This window comes from Parasteatoda tepidariorum, chromosome 2, assembly GCF_043381705.1.
Source record: "Parasteatoda tepidariorum isolate YZ-2023 chromosome 2, CAS_Ptep_4.0, whole genome shotgun sequence".
NCBI classification, from domain to species: Eukaryota; Metazoa; Arthropoda; class Arachnida; order Araneae; family Theridiidae; genus Parasteatoda; species Parasteatoda tepidariorum.
The window spans coordinates 74,902,176-74,922,435 of NC_092205.1; the positions used below are offsets into that span (position 1 = coordinate 74,902,176).

General features: G+C 28.2%; 1 protein-coding gene across 1 annotated transcript; it reads left to right on the top strand.

The window, feature by feature from the left end:
• Positions 1 to 3,414: 3,414 nt before the first annotated feature.
• On the top strand, positions 3,415 to 19,991 carry LOC107441661 (chromatin remodeling complex subunit BCL7B-like protein). The gene is made up of 7 exons (XM_043043736.2): positions 3,415 to 3,702; positions 9,706 to 9,764; positions 10,201 to 10,220; positions 11,385 to 11,475; positions 14,236 to 14,319; positions 16,929 to 17,030; positions 19,098 to 19,991. The coding sequence occupies exons 1-7, from the start codon at positions 3,611 to 3,613 to the stop codon at positions 19,184 to 19,186; spliced, it is 537 nt and encodes a 178-aa protein (XP_042899670.1). The 5' UTR covers positions 3,415 to 3,610; the 3' UTR covers positions 19,187 to 19,991.
• Positions 19,992 to 20,260: the final 269 nt, after the last annotated feature.

Sequence of the window (20,260 nt, forward strand, 5' to 3'; positions counted from 1 at the left end):
AAACAGCGCGACACAATTCTTAGATTACAACTATCAACGTTCAAACCCGTTGTCTTGTAATTTTGCAACCAACACAGAAGACAAGGGGAATCCTTGATCGAGAATTGGGACAAACCAGCCTTCGTGGAAGACTTTTTAATGGAACTAACCCGCATTTGCGTTACAAGGAAAATCACGAAAATCTTTCACCGTTAGCCAGACGGCGAGAGGATTCTAATCCATGATCCGTCAATTACTTAGTATATTTTATGTTAGCAATGTGGTCGGTGCTAACAGGGAGCAAAATTCGTATAAATTGGGAAGCGAATTTGGAAGCGAACGCTCAAACTTATGAGCCACCTTAGCTTTTCTTATAAATATTGATGTCTATGACTATAAATTCTCTTTATAACTATAAATTTTCCTTATAACTATAAATTCCCCTTATAACTACATATTTCTGTAACTATAAATGCTTAAGAGATGTGAGCGATAGTTATTTCAAAAATGTTATACGTTATAAATTGTGTTATTATCGGTGATAAACTACCCGTCCCTATCTGATTTATGGCTGTATCAAAGTTTATTTTTGCAACCATGTAAGTTTTAACCCAATAAAGAAACCAAAGGTTCTGAATCGAGATATGAGACAATCTTGCCTTCTTAGCAAACTTTTCGGATTGAACTAACTCCGAATTTGCGTTATAGAAAAAAAGAACACGAAAACTTCTCAAGGTTAGCCCGACGGAAAGAGGACTCTAATCCGTGTCTCGTCTTCCGCTGTTGAATAATTTTTCCTTATTTGGACCGATCGTGAGCTTTTAGTCGTATATGAATGGAGCTACATCTGGCAGGATCCGAATCTTCGGGGCACATTGACAACAGAACAGTTCATACAGAAATCATCTTTAATTGTAGTCATTAAAGAAGTACTACCATTTAATAATTACTCAATACCTGGCCTACCAAGTCATATTTTCATTCCTTAGTTATCACCAGGACCCGGTTTTTAGCCACAAGAACCAGTACTAAGTACACGTCCCGACATATTTTACCGGGTATCTAGTGCAGAGTAAAATTCATTAATGTTCGATACAAACATAATTATAATTTAAGTAGGCTTAAAATTATTCATGTATGTATCTTTGGAAATTGAAGTATTTCATCAGTTTCTTAATAATCAAGCTGAAATTTCTGTTGAGGTACGACATATTTAACTTTTGTGAAGAATTTTAATTCTGGAAAATCTTGGTAAAATGGGAAACTTCGGAAATGGGAAATCTAAGGCTAAAAACTAGTTTAACTAAATTATGTAATATGATAGTAAAATAAATATAAAATTAGAGAAAAGGACATATATATTGATATTTTTTAAAGTTATCAAAATCATGATGGAAGAAATTCACAGATAACAGCAAGGAAAATCTGGATGTGTATTACTGTTATTCTAATTTTGCTTCCATATGCTATATATGCACATGCTTAAATATGCTATATTTTTTTTAATGTAGATGATTAAAAATTAATGGTCGTGTTGCTAAAATATTTTTAAAAATCCTCCATTTAACAGAAACTGCATTAATTAACGCTATTAAAAATTAAGTAAATGAAATAAAATTTTCATTTTTATTAGAAGTCTCCACTTCATTGAAAAGTTTTAAATCAATCATTCTAAATCCGCAATGTCCCTCCAAATTTACTCTATAAACCATTTTTTTTTTTAAATTTAGTTAAAGGAAATATCTAAAAATGAGACAAATGTTTTTATTTATTTTAAAGCAACAAATTTTATTAGAATTTTATCTAGTAAAATGGAAAATAAAATTTTTATATTGTTTTGCATAAATGTTATAATAGCCGACCTGGTTCAATATTAAATTTCCACGGGGTACCCGGACCCGGCAAAATTTTTAGTGTTGGTAATCTCTAGCAGCCATATCATTTATGTCTTACTGCCACGAGATTAACCTTAGGTTTTTTTTTGTTTTTTTTTTTGTTGCTTTTTTCTCTTAAGGCTCCAGATAATACGAATGGGGCTTAATTTCATTCAGAATGGAAAATTTCTCCTGATAGCTCATTACACTTTACTGCTTCGTTCGCAATGGCAAGGATAAGAAGATAACAGTTTATTGATTTTAAATACACTTGAATACACTTGTTCAGCACTCATTATCGTATTCTTCAAAATATCTTTGCAACCTAACCTAACATGTCTTTTACAACGCAATAACCTAACCTAAACATGTTATTAACATAGAGTACCTAAGTAGTTAGGTTAGGTTAGTATCTAACCTAAAAATGTAAACTTTACCTAACCTAACCTAAACATGTCTTTCACAAAGCTTGAAATTTTCCCGAACATAAAAGATATTACCTTGCGCATTTTTTTTCTCTTTTTTTTGGTGTGTGTGTGTAAATGAAGAAAAAGGCGTTTGCTTACATTTTTCAACGGTCATTTATGCGTAAAGAAAAGTTTCTTAGGCAAATGTTTCCCACAGCTGTTTGTCACAGTGACGATTTGCTACACTAAAGTTCTATACCACCTCATTTGTGCCCTGCTCTGCCAAATTCAGCGCTTTCACATAAGACGTTTGATGCATGCTCATACTCCACAGAATGAAGCAAGCGATCGACCTAGTCAACCAATTAAAAAGTTGTAGTTTAAAGAGAAATCACCAGTTCAGAATAATTCTGTTCCCTGACGTTAATAATTTATTAAGTTCCACAGGATACAATGAGAATTCTTTCACATACGAATGAAAACCAGATTGGTGGAAATATTTATTCGCGAAAAACTAGCAAAGAGTGTTTTTTTCGCATACCCGAAAATTAAAATCAGTGGGAATGGTACAAGCAGTACTGGGGGCAGCAGTACACGCAAAAGATTCAGAGATGCGAGTGAGAACTTGATTAGTTAAAAATATTTTGGACTCGAAAACTGTGCCAATAAATTTTCCGCTTGTATTTCCGAATTTTCTTAGACTACAGTCCAAATTACTCTTAGCACTTTTGATCTGGAAAGAATAAGCGACGCATTAACAGAAATGACCCACCAGCGAAACAAAAGCGTTTATGTGGTTATTGTTCAGCTCTTAAGTTAATGAACAAACAACTAATAGTAAAGCTCAGAACTAGACATAAAATATATTGCTTAATTATTGAATTTCTTACTAAAACAATTATGTTGTTCCTCTTATTGCGCTTGTAGTATAGGACCAGGAGGAGAGAGGAATGTCGTCGCGACAGCAATATGGCTGAGGGTTGAATGCGTTGTTCAATATGAAAAAAAGATTATAACTATGTACAACTTCTATTATTGGCCACATTTATTTTTCTTTCATTCTTAGAAGAAAAGAGAAGAAAAAAAATCATTTTGATTAAAAAAAAAGTTTATTTTTTCCTATGTTTGATAATTTTTATCAAAAACTGCAACTTTAACTGTCTAATATTTTTTTCTGACTTCTTTTGTTGTCAAACTATTTTTTATCGGCAAAATCTTCCTTTACTCTTCAACACTGGTTATTTACCCTACCTGTCGGAATCTTGTCTGTGTGAAGCATTGACCATTCGGGAACGTTTTGTTAGTCTTATCTCCCTTCAATTGGACGTAACATTAAAAAAAAATCTCAATATGATGTCCAGATCGATCCGGGCTGAAACGCGAAGCCGAGCAAAAGATGATATCAAGCGTGTTATGCAAGCTATCGACAAAGTTCGTAAATGGTAAGTATTTATTTGGCTTTGTTTAAATATAATTTTGTTCAAAATGAAATTTTTTTAAAAAAGTCAATTAACTACCGTTTTTTTGTTGTAAGGTTTTAAAAATGAAATACAGTCCTTTCTGTTTAATTCAAGTTTGACCTCTACCTTTGCTGCTCTTTGAAAGAACTTATGTTTTTTTTTTCTGAAATATTATTTATAATATTCTTAATTAAATTTGCTTTTAATTCAATTTAGTTATTAATAATGAAGTTTGATTTGACTTAGAATAAAATTTGTGAATAATCTCTGTCTCCTGTTTGAGGGAAAATTACGACTGAAGCTTGATCGGAGTTTGATGTCTGTCTGTCTGTATTTTAATCTTTAATTTAAATTTTGTTATAACTATGCTACTGCAGCTGAGTTTTATTATTAATTTACTAGAATTAAATTTGTTTTGGTTATTTTATATTAAAAAATTATAATTGCCATTAGAAAGTCAATATTAACTGACATTTTAATTATAAATATATTTAATTAGAAGAAAGTCCGTCTTATTTATAAAACGATAATGTATATATCTTTATTTATAACCTTTTAAATTTAAAATATTAATTGGATATTTCCGTATCGGGATCTCTCACGCCAACTACAATCTCCAAGATGCCAAATAGAATTTAAAATTGCAAATTTTAAAAAAAATATGTATATAGATGTTTGACAGGGGGTGACTATGAGTTATACCAGAGGTGGGGAACCTTTTTACCATTAGAGGCCACATTTAAATTAGGCAGCAATAAGAGAGGCCGCATAAGCTGATTGACCTAAGAAAGTGACTTTTGTGAAATTATTATAGTTTTTCTATAGATTTAACAATTTATTGCATTATATAGAAAAAATAAAATATAATACTACAAAATTTTAAATATAATATACATATAAAATAATATAAAAATATTATAAAAAAATACAATAAAAAATATTTTTTTATTCACTAAGTTAGTGACTTATTTGGCTTTGTTTTTTGTTTGACAGTAATTGTATATTTGGATCAAGCTTCGTAACACACAGCTTTAATTGATCCTCTAAATGTGCATCTGTAATTTGCGTTCTTAAATTTGTTTTTATTTTTGACATGAGAGAAAATGTTGTCTCGCAACAGTAGGTACTTCCGAAGCAGGAAAGTAAACGGCGAGCATGTTCTCGAAGGCATGGATATTCAACAGCATTTTTCCAGATTTCTATGGGGTCCTTTTTAGCGTTAAAAAGGGATTTGATGATACTATCTTCCCCTAAATCAATTAACTCCATTTGTAGTTCTGCAGGAGCCTCGGATATAACTATTAAATGTGGTTCAAATGCCAGTTTCATAGCAGGAGTGTGCTCGTCAAAATCAGAAAATCTTTTAGTATACTCTTCTATTAAACAATCCAAGACACCTACATATTCATCGAATATTTTATTTTCACAGTTTTGCTCATTTAACATTTTAGCTAGCTCTGGGAAGTGTTGTGCAGATATTTCCGATCGACAAAGCAATGTTTTGAAAAATGATAATTTTTTAATTATTTCAATGTCACTAAATGGTTTGTCCCTTTTTCCAAGTATATGTGCCATTTTATACGTAACAGCAACTGCAGCGGAATTTTGATTTACAAAGGCACTAATGATGCTTCTCATTTTTCAACTTTTGGAGTGCAGCTTTTCGTGATTCACCTTGTAAAGCGAAATATTTATGTTCTTTATGAGTCAAATAGTGTTTATTTGCATTCGTTTTTTTTAAAGTATTTAAAACTGTATTGCACAACAAACACATCACTTTATTTTTCTCAGCAGTAAAGAAAAAATCTAACTCCCATTCTACATTAAATGTTCTGTTTTCATCACCTAATTTTCTTCTCTTACTATTTGACATGATGGATAAAAAAAAACGAATATCAAATAATATCTTTAACAACTGTTATAAGCCGTGTAACTGTTATAAGCACGCACTGTTAACTACAGTTTGCTGAAGATCACAACAGGGAAGCCAAAGCAAGTTGTGACACTCAAATGGGAGATCTGAAACCTACAAATTTTGTTTATAGTACTTTGTAATTTTAATTTATTATCAAATAAATATTACTTAGAACATTATTCGTTTCTTTTAGATATGTAAATGACATAAATATTGTGGAATTTTCAGCAAAGGAATTTGTGGAATTTTCAGTCTTTGGCGGGATTTTTCGCGCAACTGACATGTCGTTGATGTACAATAGTTGTTTTTTGAAACGAACTCTACCATTTTGTACTAGGTGGCAAAGGGCCGCACAAGTACCTCGTGGAGGCCGCAGGTTCCCCACCTATGAGTTATACCTTTAAAGTCGGTCCTGTTCTGTTATGTTTTTTTTTTTTTTTAGTTTCTCGCAGTCCGCTCCCTAAAAATTGCCAAGAATTGACCACTGATCACGATGCAGAAATCTCCCCAATACTATCCTAAATTTCGGGGGAATTTGTATACTTTTCATTTTTTTAAAACAAATTTTAAGTTTAAAAATATAAAGGAAAGAAAATAAGTAAAGTAGTGAATGAAAATATGTAAGAATGGAAAAACTTTTATGATAAATTATCAGAGCTCTATATTGATTAAATTGTTTTTGTTTTCCACTTATTCAGTACTTATTGATCTTTAGAATATTTGAGTTCAAGTTATTTCAGTTTTAAGAGCTATTTCCCTATTGATACATATTTGTGGCTACTAAAACTATCGGACTCTTGTAATTGCAATAACTTAAAAAAATAGGGAAGATTTCCATAGTGTGATCTGCGACTGAATAATTACCAAGACTTTGCAACTTGCGAGCGAAAACTTCAAAAAACCACAGAAGGATATAAACTAAAAAAGTATAACTGGTAACCACCTTCTTGAAAAACCTCTACATGTTTTAAAATTTGCATTTAAAATTCATTTGGCATCTTGGCGATTGTAGTTTTACAGGAATATGCCCAAAAAATAGAGAGAATGTATTTTTCAAAGATGTTAATTATTTGTATGCAGATACAGACGCAGAAATATTTCCTGGCCTTCAGCACGGGGTTGCAGAATTTCTCATTCGACAGACTCATATAAGTTTGCATCATCACACTGTCTGAACTTAAGTCAGAATTTTGGATAATTAGTAAAAAATGATTATTTAAATGTGTTTACCATATAAGTTCTTTAATCAAAGAAATAGGGGACAGAATTAAGCTCCGCTTTCATCTGATATAGTCAGCATATCGAAATCCTTCCAAGTTTATAGGTGTTGATTTTGCTGGGCCCTTGCTTGTTTATAAATATCAGTTTACAGGAACGAGTTGCATTGCTCTATTCAAATGTGCTGTTGCCTGAGTATTACATCTTGAGTTTGTTTCTGATTTGTCCACTGACAAATTTATTATGTCAGTGCAAAGATTCATTTGGTGCCAGGGAATTCCTAAAATTCTGGACCTATGCTAAAGATATCAAAGTATTAGCCAAATATCATAAGTATTCTCCAATTTTTGAAAGTCTTTGCCAAATGCAAAGCTTGAACATTTTTTATGATTAATGTTTTTCATAGAAAACTATTTTACGGTAGTTTGTTTCAGGCTTATATTATTTAAACCCAATTTTAATAGGTTATGTGGCTCATCTACTGAAAATTATTTAATCAAATAAAAAATATAGGCTTTTTATTAAAATTTATTTTGACGTAATTTTGAGGATCAACTTAACTCTATATTTTTCTTTCTGATGGAAAAAGTCTATCGCCAATACTTTTTTCAAAATACAATTTTATTTCTCAAATTTATGATTTTATCGCATTTGGCAAGGTGGCAAATGCTTAGCGCAGGCCCTGAAACTATATACTCGGTTAATGCAACTGCCTTCCTTGCATCCCGTAAGAAACTCTGAACTTTTGAATGTTCTAACAGCATACGAAGTCCAGCATTTTTCGTTCACCAAATAATAGTAATGTCGACTTAAAATGTTTAATGCTGTTATGGAAGAAAATGTTGAGTGACAAAGAATTAGAAAGAAAATACTTATTTTCAATACATGGAAGATTATTTTATTGTGATCAAGTAGAAATGGTGCCAAATAACTAAAACAAATTTTAATTTCTTAATACATCTTATTCTTTTTTTTTCTGTCATACTTTATGTTTAATAAATACTTTTGTTTTGTCTTATCTTCTATATTTCATTCTAATAACAAAGTCTTCTTTTTTTTTTTTAATTAAAAAACCATGTAGGGGTTTCTTTAAATTTGTCTTCAAGTTATACCTTTCAAATTGGTCTCCTGTGATTTTTTATTTTATTTTTTCAATTCTCGTCGGCTAGTGCTGGTAGCTGCCAAGGCTTGGCGATTATTCTGCTGCAGATCACGATACATGAATCTGCTCTTTCTTCTATTGTTTCAATAGTTACCATTTACTTTTTACAACACGGCACAAATTTATGCATTTCTTCTTTTTAATTAAAACATAATTTCTAAAACATGACTTTCTTTCTTTCTTTAAGAAGATCGAATAGATTTGAATTAAGTGAGACAAAAAGAGATTGTTTTCTTCATCCAATTTATAACAGTAATTGAAGAAGTGAATAATTTTAATAATCCCTTCATAAATGAAAATGTATCAGACTTATTTTGTAAATTGCTTTTGTGTTTACTTTTAGGGAAAAGAAATGGGTGACTATTGGTGACACGACTATGAAAATTTATAAATGGGTTCCAGGTATGTGAAAAAAAGTCTTATTTTATGAAAGATGTACAATGTGCCAAAAAAAAAAACACAGAGGAAAATTAACCACAATCTTAATATTTCGAGAGGGTAGCCTCATATATGCTATTAATTAGTGCATACGATATTTTAAGTTACAAAATTAGACACAAAAACATCTTTTATATAAATAAACATAGCTTTTTTTCGATGGATTCAAATGGAATGGATGGAACTTGAAGTATCAACTGCACTAATTAATTAGCATATTTGAGGTCACCCTCTCGAATCATTAAGATTCAGTCCTAGAATGTGAAGATCCGTTCATTAAATTAAGAGAGGGTAGTCTTTTTTTTTTTNTTTTTTTTTTTTTTTTTAGTGCATTGTACATTGTTACTCTTAAGTCTCAGAATTTTTACTGATTTGTTTCAATAAAAAGACTTCTTTTTTTTNAGCGCAGGCCCTGAAACTATATACTCGGTTAATGCAACTGCCTTCCTTGCATCCCGTAAGAAGCTCTGAACTTTAGAATGTTCTAACAGCATACGAGGTCCAACATTTTTCGTTCACCAAATAATAGTAACGTCGACTTAAAATGTTTAATGCTGTTATGGAAGAAAATGTTGAATGACAAAGAATTAGAAAGAAAATACTTATTTTCAATACATGGAAGATTATTTTATTGTGATCAAGTAGAAATGGTGCCAAATAACTAAAACAAATTTTATTTTCTTAGTACATCTTATTTTATTTTTTTCTGTCATACTTTATATTTAATAAATACTTTCGTTTTGTCTAATCTTCTATATTTCATTCTAATAACAAAGTCTTCTTTCTTTTTTTTTTAATTAAAAAACCATGTAGGGATTTCTTTAAACATGTCTTCAAGTTATACCTTTCAAGTTGGTCTCCTGTGATTTTTTATTTTATTTTTTCAATTCTCGTCGGCTAGTACTGGTAGCTGCCAAGGCTTGGCGATTATTCTGCTGCAGATCACGATACATGAATCTTCTCTTTCTTCTATTGTTTCAATAGTTACCATTTACTTTTTACAGCACGGCACGGATTTTTTAGGCACAAATTTATGCATTTCTTCTTTTTAATTAAAACATAATTTCTAAAACATTACTTTATTTCTTTCTTTAAGAAGATCGAATAGATTTGAATTAAGTGGGACAAAAAGAGATTGTTTTCTTCATCTAATTTATAACAGTAATTGAAGAAGTGAATAATTTTAATAATCCCTTCATAAATGAAAATGTATCAGACTTATTTTGTAAATTGCTTTTGTGTTTACTTTTAGGGAAAAGAAATGGGTGACTATTGGTGACACGACTATGAAAATTTATAAATGGGTTCCAGGTATGTGAAAAAAAATCTTATTTTATGAAAGATGTACAATGTGCGGATAAAAAAACAACCACATAGGAAAATTAACCACAATCTTAATATTTCGAGGGGGTAGCCTCATATATACTATTAATTAGTGCATACGATACTTTAAGTTACAAAATTAGACACAAAAACATCTTTTATCTAAATAAACATAGCTTTTTTTCGATGGATTCAAATGGAATGGATGGAACTTGAAGTTTCAACTGCACTAATTGTTTAGCATATTTGGGGTCACCCTCTCAAATCATTAAGATTCAGTCCTAGAATGTCTCACCATTCATTAAATTAAGAGTTATTCAGAGTTTTTTTTTTTTTTTTTTTTTGGTGCACTGTACATTATTACTCTTAAGTCTCAGAATTTTTACTGATTTGTTTCAATAAAAGAAACTTCTTTTTTTTTCAGTGCCAAGCAGAGAAGCACAGGTAAAAAAAAAAAAAAAATTTATTACTCTTTAAAACTGAATAAAAATAAAACACAAAATAAATGAATAAATGGTGATTCATTGGTCTGACACTGGTCTTAAGTCCAGTTTCATCCACCATGAAACAACATTCAGTGGTGAACCAAACCTGTGAATTATCTATATCAAGTGTAACTGATGGTATGGTGATCTGCAATAAAAACAAGATAAATTTTGGTTATTTTCTGCATGTATCAGAACAGAAAATTAAAAACTGGATTATATTTGAGGCAGATGAAGAACATAAAAAAAGACAAGCAGCAAAAGATTTCTCCAACACAATTTCTGCTTATTTGTTCTGCTATTGAACTTTGACTCTGTGAGAAATTTTTATTTATTCTATCTTTATTGCCTTACACAAATTTGTTAATTAATTATTAAGTTTAATTAATTATTAACTAGATTACTATTTGCTACTATTTATATCTAACATTAAAATTTTGTTTTATAAATTTTACATTTTTAAAAATCTAATTGGGATGTTAGTGATTCCGCTAGACTTTTGAAACTTGAACATCTGTAGTTCAGAGTTGCCAATTCATACAACTATATAGGAAAAAAAGGATACTAAAGTGACTAATTTCTCCAAAATATGGGCTATTTTGCACTCAGTTACGAAAAATCTGAAATTTTGTTTACCGGTTCAATATTTTATTTCCCTCTACATAGTATGGATAAGTATTGTTTATATAGCAATGATTATAACAGGCAAAATTTTCCTTCATGCATATTTCCACGTTTTTTTATTTTATTTCATTTTATTAGAATTTCTGAAAACCTGCATAACATGATGTATATGATGCATCTTCAACAAATAAAGTTTAAAAGCTTGCATTTTGTGTCTTTAAAATTATTATAGTACATATTTTATGAAATGTAAATGTCTGAAAAAAGATACATAATTTTCATAACATTATATTGTTAAAATAAAAATATTTTAAGAATATGTTAGAAGTGGGAATCTTATATACATCAGGCAACTATTTTGGAAAATATCTGAAATAACTAAAGCGATTAATTTTGGAGTCTTACCTAAGTGTCAGTCCTGATATTTCTGAGACTTTTTCTATCTCTGATTTTTATGTAGTTTTTCATTAAATTTATCAGTTAGTTTTTCATTACATAGACTCGTGCCAAGGGGAAAAATGCATCAAATAGAGGTAACAAGGAAAACATTGAAAAATGCTTGCAAGAAGGAAAGTCTTCAAGTGGCAAGAGTAAGCTCTTAATAATAAAATATTGTATTTAACAACTTCATCTTCTATAATTTTTGGTTATTCATTCATGATTTATTTCAGTGTAAGTGTATCCGTTCAACTCAATAAATGCATCCTCTTTATAAAAATGAGCCGCCATCCCTGAAAAACACTGCTTTTTTTTATTCATATTCCATTTTAAAAAATATTAATTCGCTGTTTAAATAATAATTATATTCTGGTAAAATTATCTGTGTTCTGGTTATTTGTGTTTTAAAAAAAATCATTTATTTAAATAACTTTTTTTTTTGTCAAATCATTTATTTAAGTCACCTTTTTTTAAAAAAATCATTGGTTAACTTGAAAATATNAACACTGCTTTTTTTTATTCACATTCCATTTTAAAAAAATATTAATTCGCTGTTTAAATAATAATTATATTCTGGTAAAATTATCTGTGTTCTGGTTATTTGTGTTTTAAAAAAATCATTTATTTAAATAGCTTGTTTTTTTTTGTGTTTTTTTTTGTCAAATCATTTATTTAAGTCTCCTTTTTTTAAAAAAATCATTGGTTAACTTGAAAATATTTTTAGTTATAATTTATAAAAACATTCTTAACGGCTGTGAATGTTTTTTTTAATTTTTCTTTTTAAATTTTATGTTTAAAGTTATACCCAATGATTTAATATGGGCGGAAACTAATGTATATTCATTCTATATTATTTAACATTAAATTTGTGTGAGTTTGAGCTATAATAAAGATAACTATAGTTTTATTTATTTAGTGGTTAATTAGTTATAACTAAATAGTTTTAACAATTTTAAATAGAAATATTTAGTATTTTATTTATAATATTGTTATAACATAGAATAAATTTTTATATTATATTAAATATTTAATGAATTTTATCGGAGCTTTCGATGTAAAAGAAATCTAGATTAAATTTTAAAAAATATGTTTCTTATTGTGCTTCTTTTCAACTGATATATTATTTTTACTCTACACATTTATTATATTTGCTATGTTCAAAATTAATTTTTAGAAAGTTTGAATACTGTGTATAAAAGTGCAGTATTGTTAAATAATTGCCCCAGATTACTTTTGAATTGCTTATTTAAAAAGACAACAAAAGTTTAAAAAATTTAACCATGATGGAGAAAAAAAAATTATTCATTATAATTTGAATTGGTTTTATTGGAATGTGTTGCTCAATTCCATGAATACTGTGCAAATCAATGTTATAATATCCTATATTATTCGAATTTTAATATGAATAACTCAAATTTTTCATGAGATTGCCTTTAAATTATTATGCTACATATTGTTTTTGAGTGGATCTTTCTCAAGACTCTCCCTTCTACATTCACTATTGAATGATCATCCAAACTCATCACTCCGGAGAAACGAGATATGACATAACCTGTTTGGTGAATCTATTTCAATGCAGATTGAAAGAATTTTTTTTTTTCCTCCCTGAATATGCTACTGATATTTCATTGCTGTTTGTATGAATGATTTTATACAGTTGAAACAATTTTTTGTTGTTATACTTTAATTGGAATCACATTTTATGACTGAAAAGTTGCATTCAGTGGAGCAATAGCAATATTTGCTCTTTAAAAAATAGAAAGAAAAAAAACTATGGATAAATAAGTTAGTAAACAGTGTTTAGTATATCATAAAAAATTAGTGATGTTTTTAGATAAATTTTGTTAACTCTTTGATCCGGACTTTAAGCTACCCATGGTGATGCGTAATAATCCTTTTAATGTATATTTTTAGAATCTTCATCCATGCTTTCGCTCCAGATATTTGGCAGATTTTGATAGTTTGTGGTTTTCCTGTCTTAAATATTACTTTGTACTTCTTGATTTGTATTTTTTTTATTCAGTTTTGACCAGGATATAATTATATATATTAAGGACAGATACTACATAACACCTTGTAACGCTGATCTAATAATATACAGTCGGACCTCTATTTAAGGAAGTCGCTAAATCCCAATAATAAGTTCGTTGTATGGAAAATTCTTTAAATAGAAAATCACCTTTTGAAATACTTAAACAATGTGAAACATGTTTTTAATTCATAAACACTAGACATAATTAAAATAGCAATTGATACATCTTTACCTTGTAAACTAGTATCTATTATTTATTTTATAAATCTTAGCCATAAAAGAAATCTGCATGGAAAGCAAGAATAGAGCAAAACATTATCCAATGTTACTCTATCACGCTGCATACATTTTCCACTAAAAAATCTATAAAATTATAGCTGCATTTATCATAAAAGTAATTTTAGATATATGTTCCCACATGCATTCTTATGTTTAATTCATCTGAATTGTTCGTTTGAAATGCAATCAAAAAGGGAAAGGGATTTTACTTCCTTCTCTAAAAGTTAAGCAACTTCAAAAATCAATTCAAGATCATTTCCCCCATAAAATATGATAACGAGTTTGAAATATTTTGGGAAATAAGGAAAGTGGATCTCAAAGGAAAGTTAAATAGAAAATTCACTTCACTGTTTGGAAGTTATTTTACAAAGAAATTTCCAAAATGTTCTTTTTTGTTCGAAAAAAATCGCAAAATAGAGAAACTCGTGAAATGGAACTTTGTTAAATAGAAGTCCGACTGTATAAATATTTTATGGAATAGTTTAATTAATGTGCATTTTATAACTAATGAATGAACACATTAATTTCAATAGTTTGTGAATGTCACTCAGTCAGAAATGATTCTGAATACTTATAATATTGACTGAAATTATTTATTTAGGTTCTCCTATTGGAAGTGAAAGTAAAAATATTTGTACAAGAGAATCCAGTTCTATATCAAGTGTCATGGAAGAGTCAAGTTTAGGTAACTACATATTACATTTTAATAACAATTTTCTTATGTGACTGAAGAGATTAGTTAAAGAAATATCACAAAATTTTTAATGTCCAAAGAAGGAACTAATCAGCTTGAAATCAATGTCTTCCTTATTGATTGAATTTAAAATATTTTGATCAAGAATGGCTAACTTCCAAGTTTGTTCAGCTATTTTTTAATTAAAAATGAAGTAATTAAAAAAAATTGCACATTAGTTTTTATTTTTAAAAAAATTAAAAATCACAGATGTCATGAGGATATGTATGTAAAAGTTTTATTTACAATTTTTTAATATAGCTACTTTTTCCTTGCATGTTAAAATAGCTTCAACGCACTTAAGTTTTGTGGAATATGAATATAGTGAAATAATATTATACACGTGTTCCTAGATAATTTCAGTGATTAAAAAGTGTCTTTTAAGGTACTGTGCATTTTTAAAATTAATTTATTTCAAAGTTTATAATATTTTTTTATTATTTGTAACTGTTAAATATTTATTTTCCATTCTATGTTTTTCATTTTTCAACAGGCAACTATTCTTATGATTTTCAGCATTCCTCTAATTTAGATCTAGATTTCAACATAATATACTAAATAATGAGAATTTTCAAGGAAGTATTTTACTATTTTTTTTCCTGCAGAACTGCTCTTTTTTTTTCTTTTTTTTTTATAAGGAAAAAGAAAAATTTCTGTAAAAGTTTGCCTATTTTATTCTGAAATCGTGATCTTTACTTTAAAAAAAAAAAAAAAAATTTCTAAGAACTTTTAATGTTTTCTCATCTATAAAGGAGTTTTGGTTATAAATTTCAGCATTATAGAGTCACTTTCAATTTCTGTACTTATCGATATGTGAAGAACAATTTATCTATCATTAATATAATTACATAAATTGTCATTTTACTTTTTTGTGCAGTTTTATTGGACAGAAAAATTATCTGTTGTGGTCATTTGACAAACCAAAAAAAAGTAATGATATATTTTGTTGTTATCAATATTCATTTAATTAAAGTTATAATGGTATGTACCTGCTGTTGATTTATTTATCCAGCACTATTTATTATTTCAAACAAAAAGTAATTTCATGATTTTTCCATATTATGCTATGTTGTATATAAGTTTTTTTAATCAAATGACAATGTTGGCGAAAATAGTTTGTGATAATTAAATCAAATACAAGAATTTTGTTGGCAATTATCAAATTTTAATAACCTTGGAGGCTTGTTAAATTCATTTTTAACGTACTCCCCAGAGATGAACCCTATTTCTTTGACAACAGTTTTTTAAATTTATAAAATATAATAAATTTTGTTTTCCATTGAAATTTTTACCTGATGAGAAACAATCATGTGTGAAAAATGTTGACGGTTTTAGAGTTGGCACGCAGTGACGAAACATCCTAATATAATTAAATTTATAACACCTTATTATACAATATATTTTAATTTATAGTGGTTGCAGTTTTATAATTAGCGAATAAATTTACCTTTTAATGGTTTTTACTTTTTTTAAATATGAATTTTATGTAAAACTCTCTTCAGTCAAAATAAGCAATTAAAATAATGAACACAATAAAAGCTATATAAATTCCTAACAACATTAAAAAGTGACTTTTTACATCATTGCTAAATAGTCTCTTTGGTCAAAATTATTTAAAAAGTTGTTTTTGGGTGCAATTACAATGGTAGTTGAGCATAATTATTAGGTCTTATTTTTATTCCAATAAAATTAGAAACTAACTCTGTGGAATCAAGTTGGAATTAATATACAAAAAATTTTGGGACCTTTTAATTGAATAATTTTTAATTTTGACTGAAGTCTGTTTATCATCGAGAAACAAAGATTGCTAAGCAATCGTCGGAGTTAATGTACAGTTTTTCCAACATGTTAATAATACATGTTATTAATACATGTTTCTTTTTAAGAAATCAATTCTCAATGGCAGTAAGTTCAATTGTCATGACAAACCAACCTGCTCTATTCATTAAATTTTTGACCAATGTAAGCTTCTGTAATGTATTGTAATCTATGTACCATTCAAAACATTTTTTGAATTTAAGTGGATTTTCAGCTTCTTTCATTACCCTATTTCACTGTATTTTGGCCATAATTCTTCAGCTAACTTTGATTGAAATTGCATTTGAATATTTCACTTTTCTTGTTGAAAAATTTTTAAATAATTTTATCTTGTATTTCAATTTGAAAATTTAGGCTTGCCGTCTTTTATAGCTCAAAACATTGAAATTTGAGTTTTTTTTGTTTTGTTTGGTTTGCATGTTTTTTCTCTGTGGTCTTCTGGTGATTAATGTGTTCTAGTGACTCTTGGCAGCAGATAACCTCTTTGAAACTTCATTCTTTCTGTGCTTAGATCTCTCAAAATGAATGCCCCTAAAAATAATGCTATGTCCCTACCTATATTGTAAAAAATTTGTGACCTTTAAGCATTTTGTACCTTGATTCATATAACCACTTTGTATTAATTCTGAATCAAGAAAAATGATATATTTTTATTTTTTAAATTGGTCTCTTAATTACAGTTTTTTTTTTACTTGTGTTATTTAATTTTTTCAAACATAACTTTATAAATATTTTTTTCACAGGATTTGCAGACATAAGTCAAGACTCGCGAGCTGCTAGTGATGATGCCACTAACTTAAGCATGGAAAACAGCAGTGATGCTCAATTTCCAGATTCTCAACCAGGTCTGTTTATTTTATTTATTAAGAAGGGATATGATTTTCAATATTATGCAATTAAATTGGTTATTTGTTTACTTATAAATTATATAGATAACATTAAAAACTAACTACAAAATTAATTCCTGTGCATAAAACTCTAGATTAGCAGTGGCTAATGGGTAACCATGTTATAGTCTGTTTAATAAGAGCTTTTGGAGAATTGTACTTCATATAGAAATTTAAATAAAAACTGCTTAGAACACAATAGCAACGTAAAGATTAATAAAAATCCATTTACAGCAGTTCAAAATAATGTATCTTGGAATGCAGAATAATGTATCTTGGAATGCAGTGCTCTTTAAATTTTATGCTAAATTAATATTCTTTTAGGTTATCAATATTAAATGATTTTTATAAAACAATTTCATATGATTTGTAAATGTTTATTCTATTGAATATGTATTTCTGAGTGTTGGATTTAATTATGAAAAAAATATAGTGATAATTAGATAACATTAAGTGAAAATTAAGCATTAATTTATTTTTTTCTTAATATAAGTAGATGGTCTTTAAAACTAAAATTGCCTTTCATTTCTACAGACATGTGTTAATATTTTTTATATATGGATTACAGATATGTTTTTGTTGCTAAATTGGCTCATAAAATTTTTGAAAATTCAAAAACTAATCAAGAATTTACGGGAAGTAAAACTAAATAGTATGTATTGCCTTGTTGCAAATTTTTAAGTATGTTTAATAAGGTTTTCCAAATCTGAATTATTTTAAAGTAATCCTTACACAAGGATTTTTTAGGAATGCCCACCTTTTTTTCAGATTTATCGCCAGCCCTTATTTCCAAGGTAGACCAAATAAAATAATCCATTGGACAAGATAGTCAATCTTTGGCTTTAAAAAATTTTAGAAATTGTGTCTTGCACTACTTTTGGAGTCCTTTAACAAAAATCCTGTTAGACACTCACTCCATTTTTAGTCTCCTGATAACTTTTGTAATGTTCGTATTCACATGAATTTAAAATCAAACATAATTTTTGTTCACCAATTTAAAAATCAAATCACCCTTATTTTGCCAAATTTTTAGATTTTTATTTTTCTCCTTTTGGCTTTCTGACCACTGTTCCTGGAAAGTGTTCCTGTTAAAGTGTGAAATTCGTTATTCCGTAAAATATCTAGGTATTTCATGAAATAACCAAACAAGTTAAAGTAAATGAAATTATTAAATTCTACGATTTAAGAATAATGATTGCCTGATCGTTAAAGTATGCAATATGGCAGTCAAAAGTTCTTTGAACCGCTTGTAGCTGCTTTGTATATGTGTGCGCACTTCATTCCGTTGCTTATAGACGTAGTTACTGACATGATTCATGAGCAATAATGGATTATATTATCTGCTTTTCCTTATTTTTCAACTAATAATCCGCAATACTGATAAAATGTATTTTTCTGTGATTATCTATTTATGAAATAATTTTGAAATAGTTTATTTTTCACTGTGACGTTTTCATAGAGTAACTAGTTAAAGTATGAAATGTTTCATCTATTACATACATTAACCGATTTGTCTACTTATTTCATGAAATACCTAGTTATTCTATGAAGTAACTGAATTTAACGATAACATACGTAAAAAGGGTGTGAAAAAATATTCTCTTGAAGATTTGTGATTTATTAAATATTTCCCCATTTCTTGTTTCTAAAAAAAACAAGTGTTGTAGTTTTTAATTTGCTTCTAGGAGAGATGTTTTGTTGCACACTCTGAAAGACCATGAATGAAGGTACAGAGATCTATAAGATTTAAAAACGTAGCAAAATATATTGACGATATACAATTAAAAATGTCAATTTCTCGAAGTTTCTCTTAATAAGCAAAACATAATATGATTATATAAGGTGCAAAGTAAAAATGAGTATTTCTTGAGACTTATTTTCACAGAAATAGAATTCAATATACTGACAGCTTTTATGCTTGAGGTCCTTATGTTTGTTCCCTTTTATGCAACTTTTCTACTTGTAAATGTTTTAATTTTGATTTTCCAAAGTAGTTATCTTATATGTCTCTTAAATAATTTTTAGATGGGTCTATGCACTTGAAATCAGATGATTTAAGTGAAGACAGCTGTGAGCCACCTTTAAAAAAAAGGCTAACAAGTGATAAAGACTAACAATGTTGCTTAAACAAGAACTATTGAGATAATTTTAGTTATGCTTAAGATAATTCTCTTGTGATCAAATCTTCAAAGAAATTGTTTTGTATGTTTTAATAGTTTTCAAATCTGCCAAAATCAGGGTTTGCAGATGTAGACCAAGCCCAAAAAAAAGCTAGGGGATTTTTTTTTTCATATTTAAAAAATTGAAAATGCATCTCCAGTCATTTTTCTTTGCTATTAAAAAACCAGTTTGTTCTTTGAAAGTATCTACTGATTCTTTTATATATTTAACTTGACAACTATACATACAGAAATATTGTAAGCTGAAGTTTTTTTTTCTTTCCTTTATAAAAAAACTTTCGATAGCTTGGCTTTGACATCATACCTAATCAAAAGCAACTAATTTATAATTATTGAAATATTTGATTTGAACCAAAAGAATAGAGTTCATTCAAACTTGCAGAATCGTTTTAAGCATAATTTATTGGAATGTATTCAAGAACATTTTATAAGTTTTCAAACAATGATGAATCTTTTCTATGTAGATATGTACAAAGTTACATTTTATGTTTATTGTATATATATATGCGTGTCCTTAAAATTGTTTAATGTTTTACTGATTGTGTGTTTAACAAGACTTTTTTTTTTACACTTAAAAAAATTTAAAACTTGATATATACTGAGTGTTTTTACTATTTGTATGTATATATTGCCATTTTATCTATTGTCAGAGCATGGCACAATCCATGCTAATGTTTTTCACTGTATGTAGATTTTACAACAAATGTGCTAGATTAAAAGTATTCAAAAGTGTCAAAAATGAATCAGCTGAATTTTTATCTTCCATTGATTTCAGAAAGTATATTTATATAGAAATATTATAGAAAGTTCACAAACAAAAACATAGCAAGATTTCAATAAAGTAGATTAATTATCTTTGTTAAATCAGGCAGATGGTGATAAAATTAGCATTGTCTAAATATGCCTCAGGAAAGCTACATTTAATGAAAAGTCTTTAAGATAAATGTGTTAAGCATACTGTCTTTTTTTTTAAAATTAAGAGCCTGTAGAAACTCACCCAAAATAAAT

What these genes read in the sequence shown, in the direction of transcription:
- LOC107441661 (XM_043043736.2), top strand. Translation starts at nt 3,611, where the DNA reads ATGATGTCCAGATCGATCCGGGCTGAAACGCGAAGCCGAGCAAAAGAT. An exon ending in AATTTATAAATGGGTTCCAG is followed by an intron (nt 9,765 to 10,200) that starts GTATGTGAAAAA and finishes TTTTTTTTTCAG; the next exon opens with TGCCAAGCAGAGAAGCACAG. An exon ending in TGCCAAGCAGAGAAGCACAG is followed by an intron (nt 10,221 to 11,384) that starts GTAAAAAAAAAA and finishes TTCATTACATAG; the next exon opens with ACTCGTGCCAAGGGGAAAAA.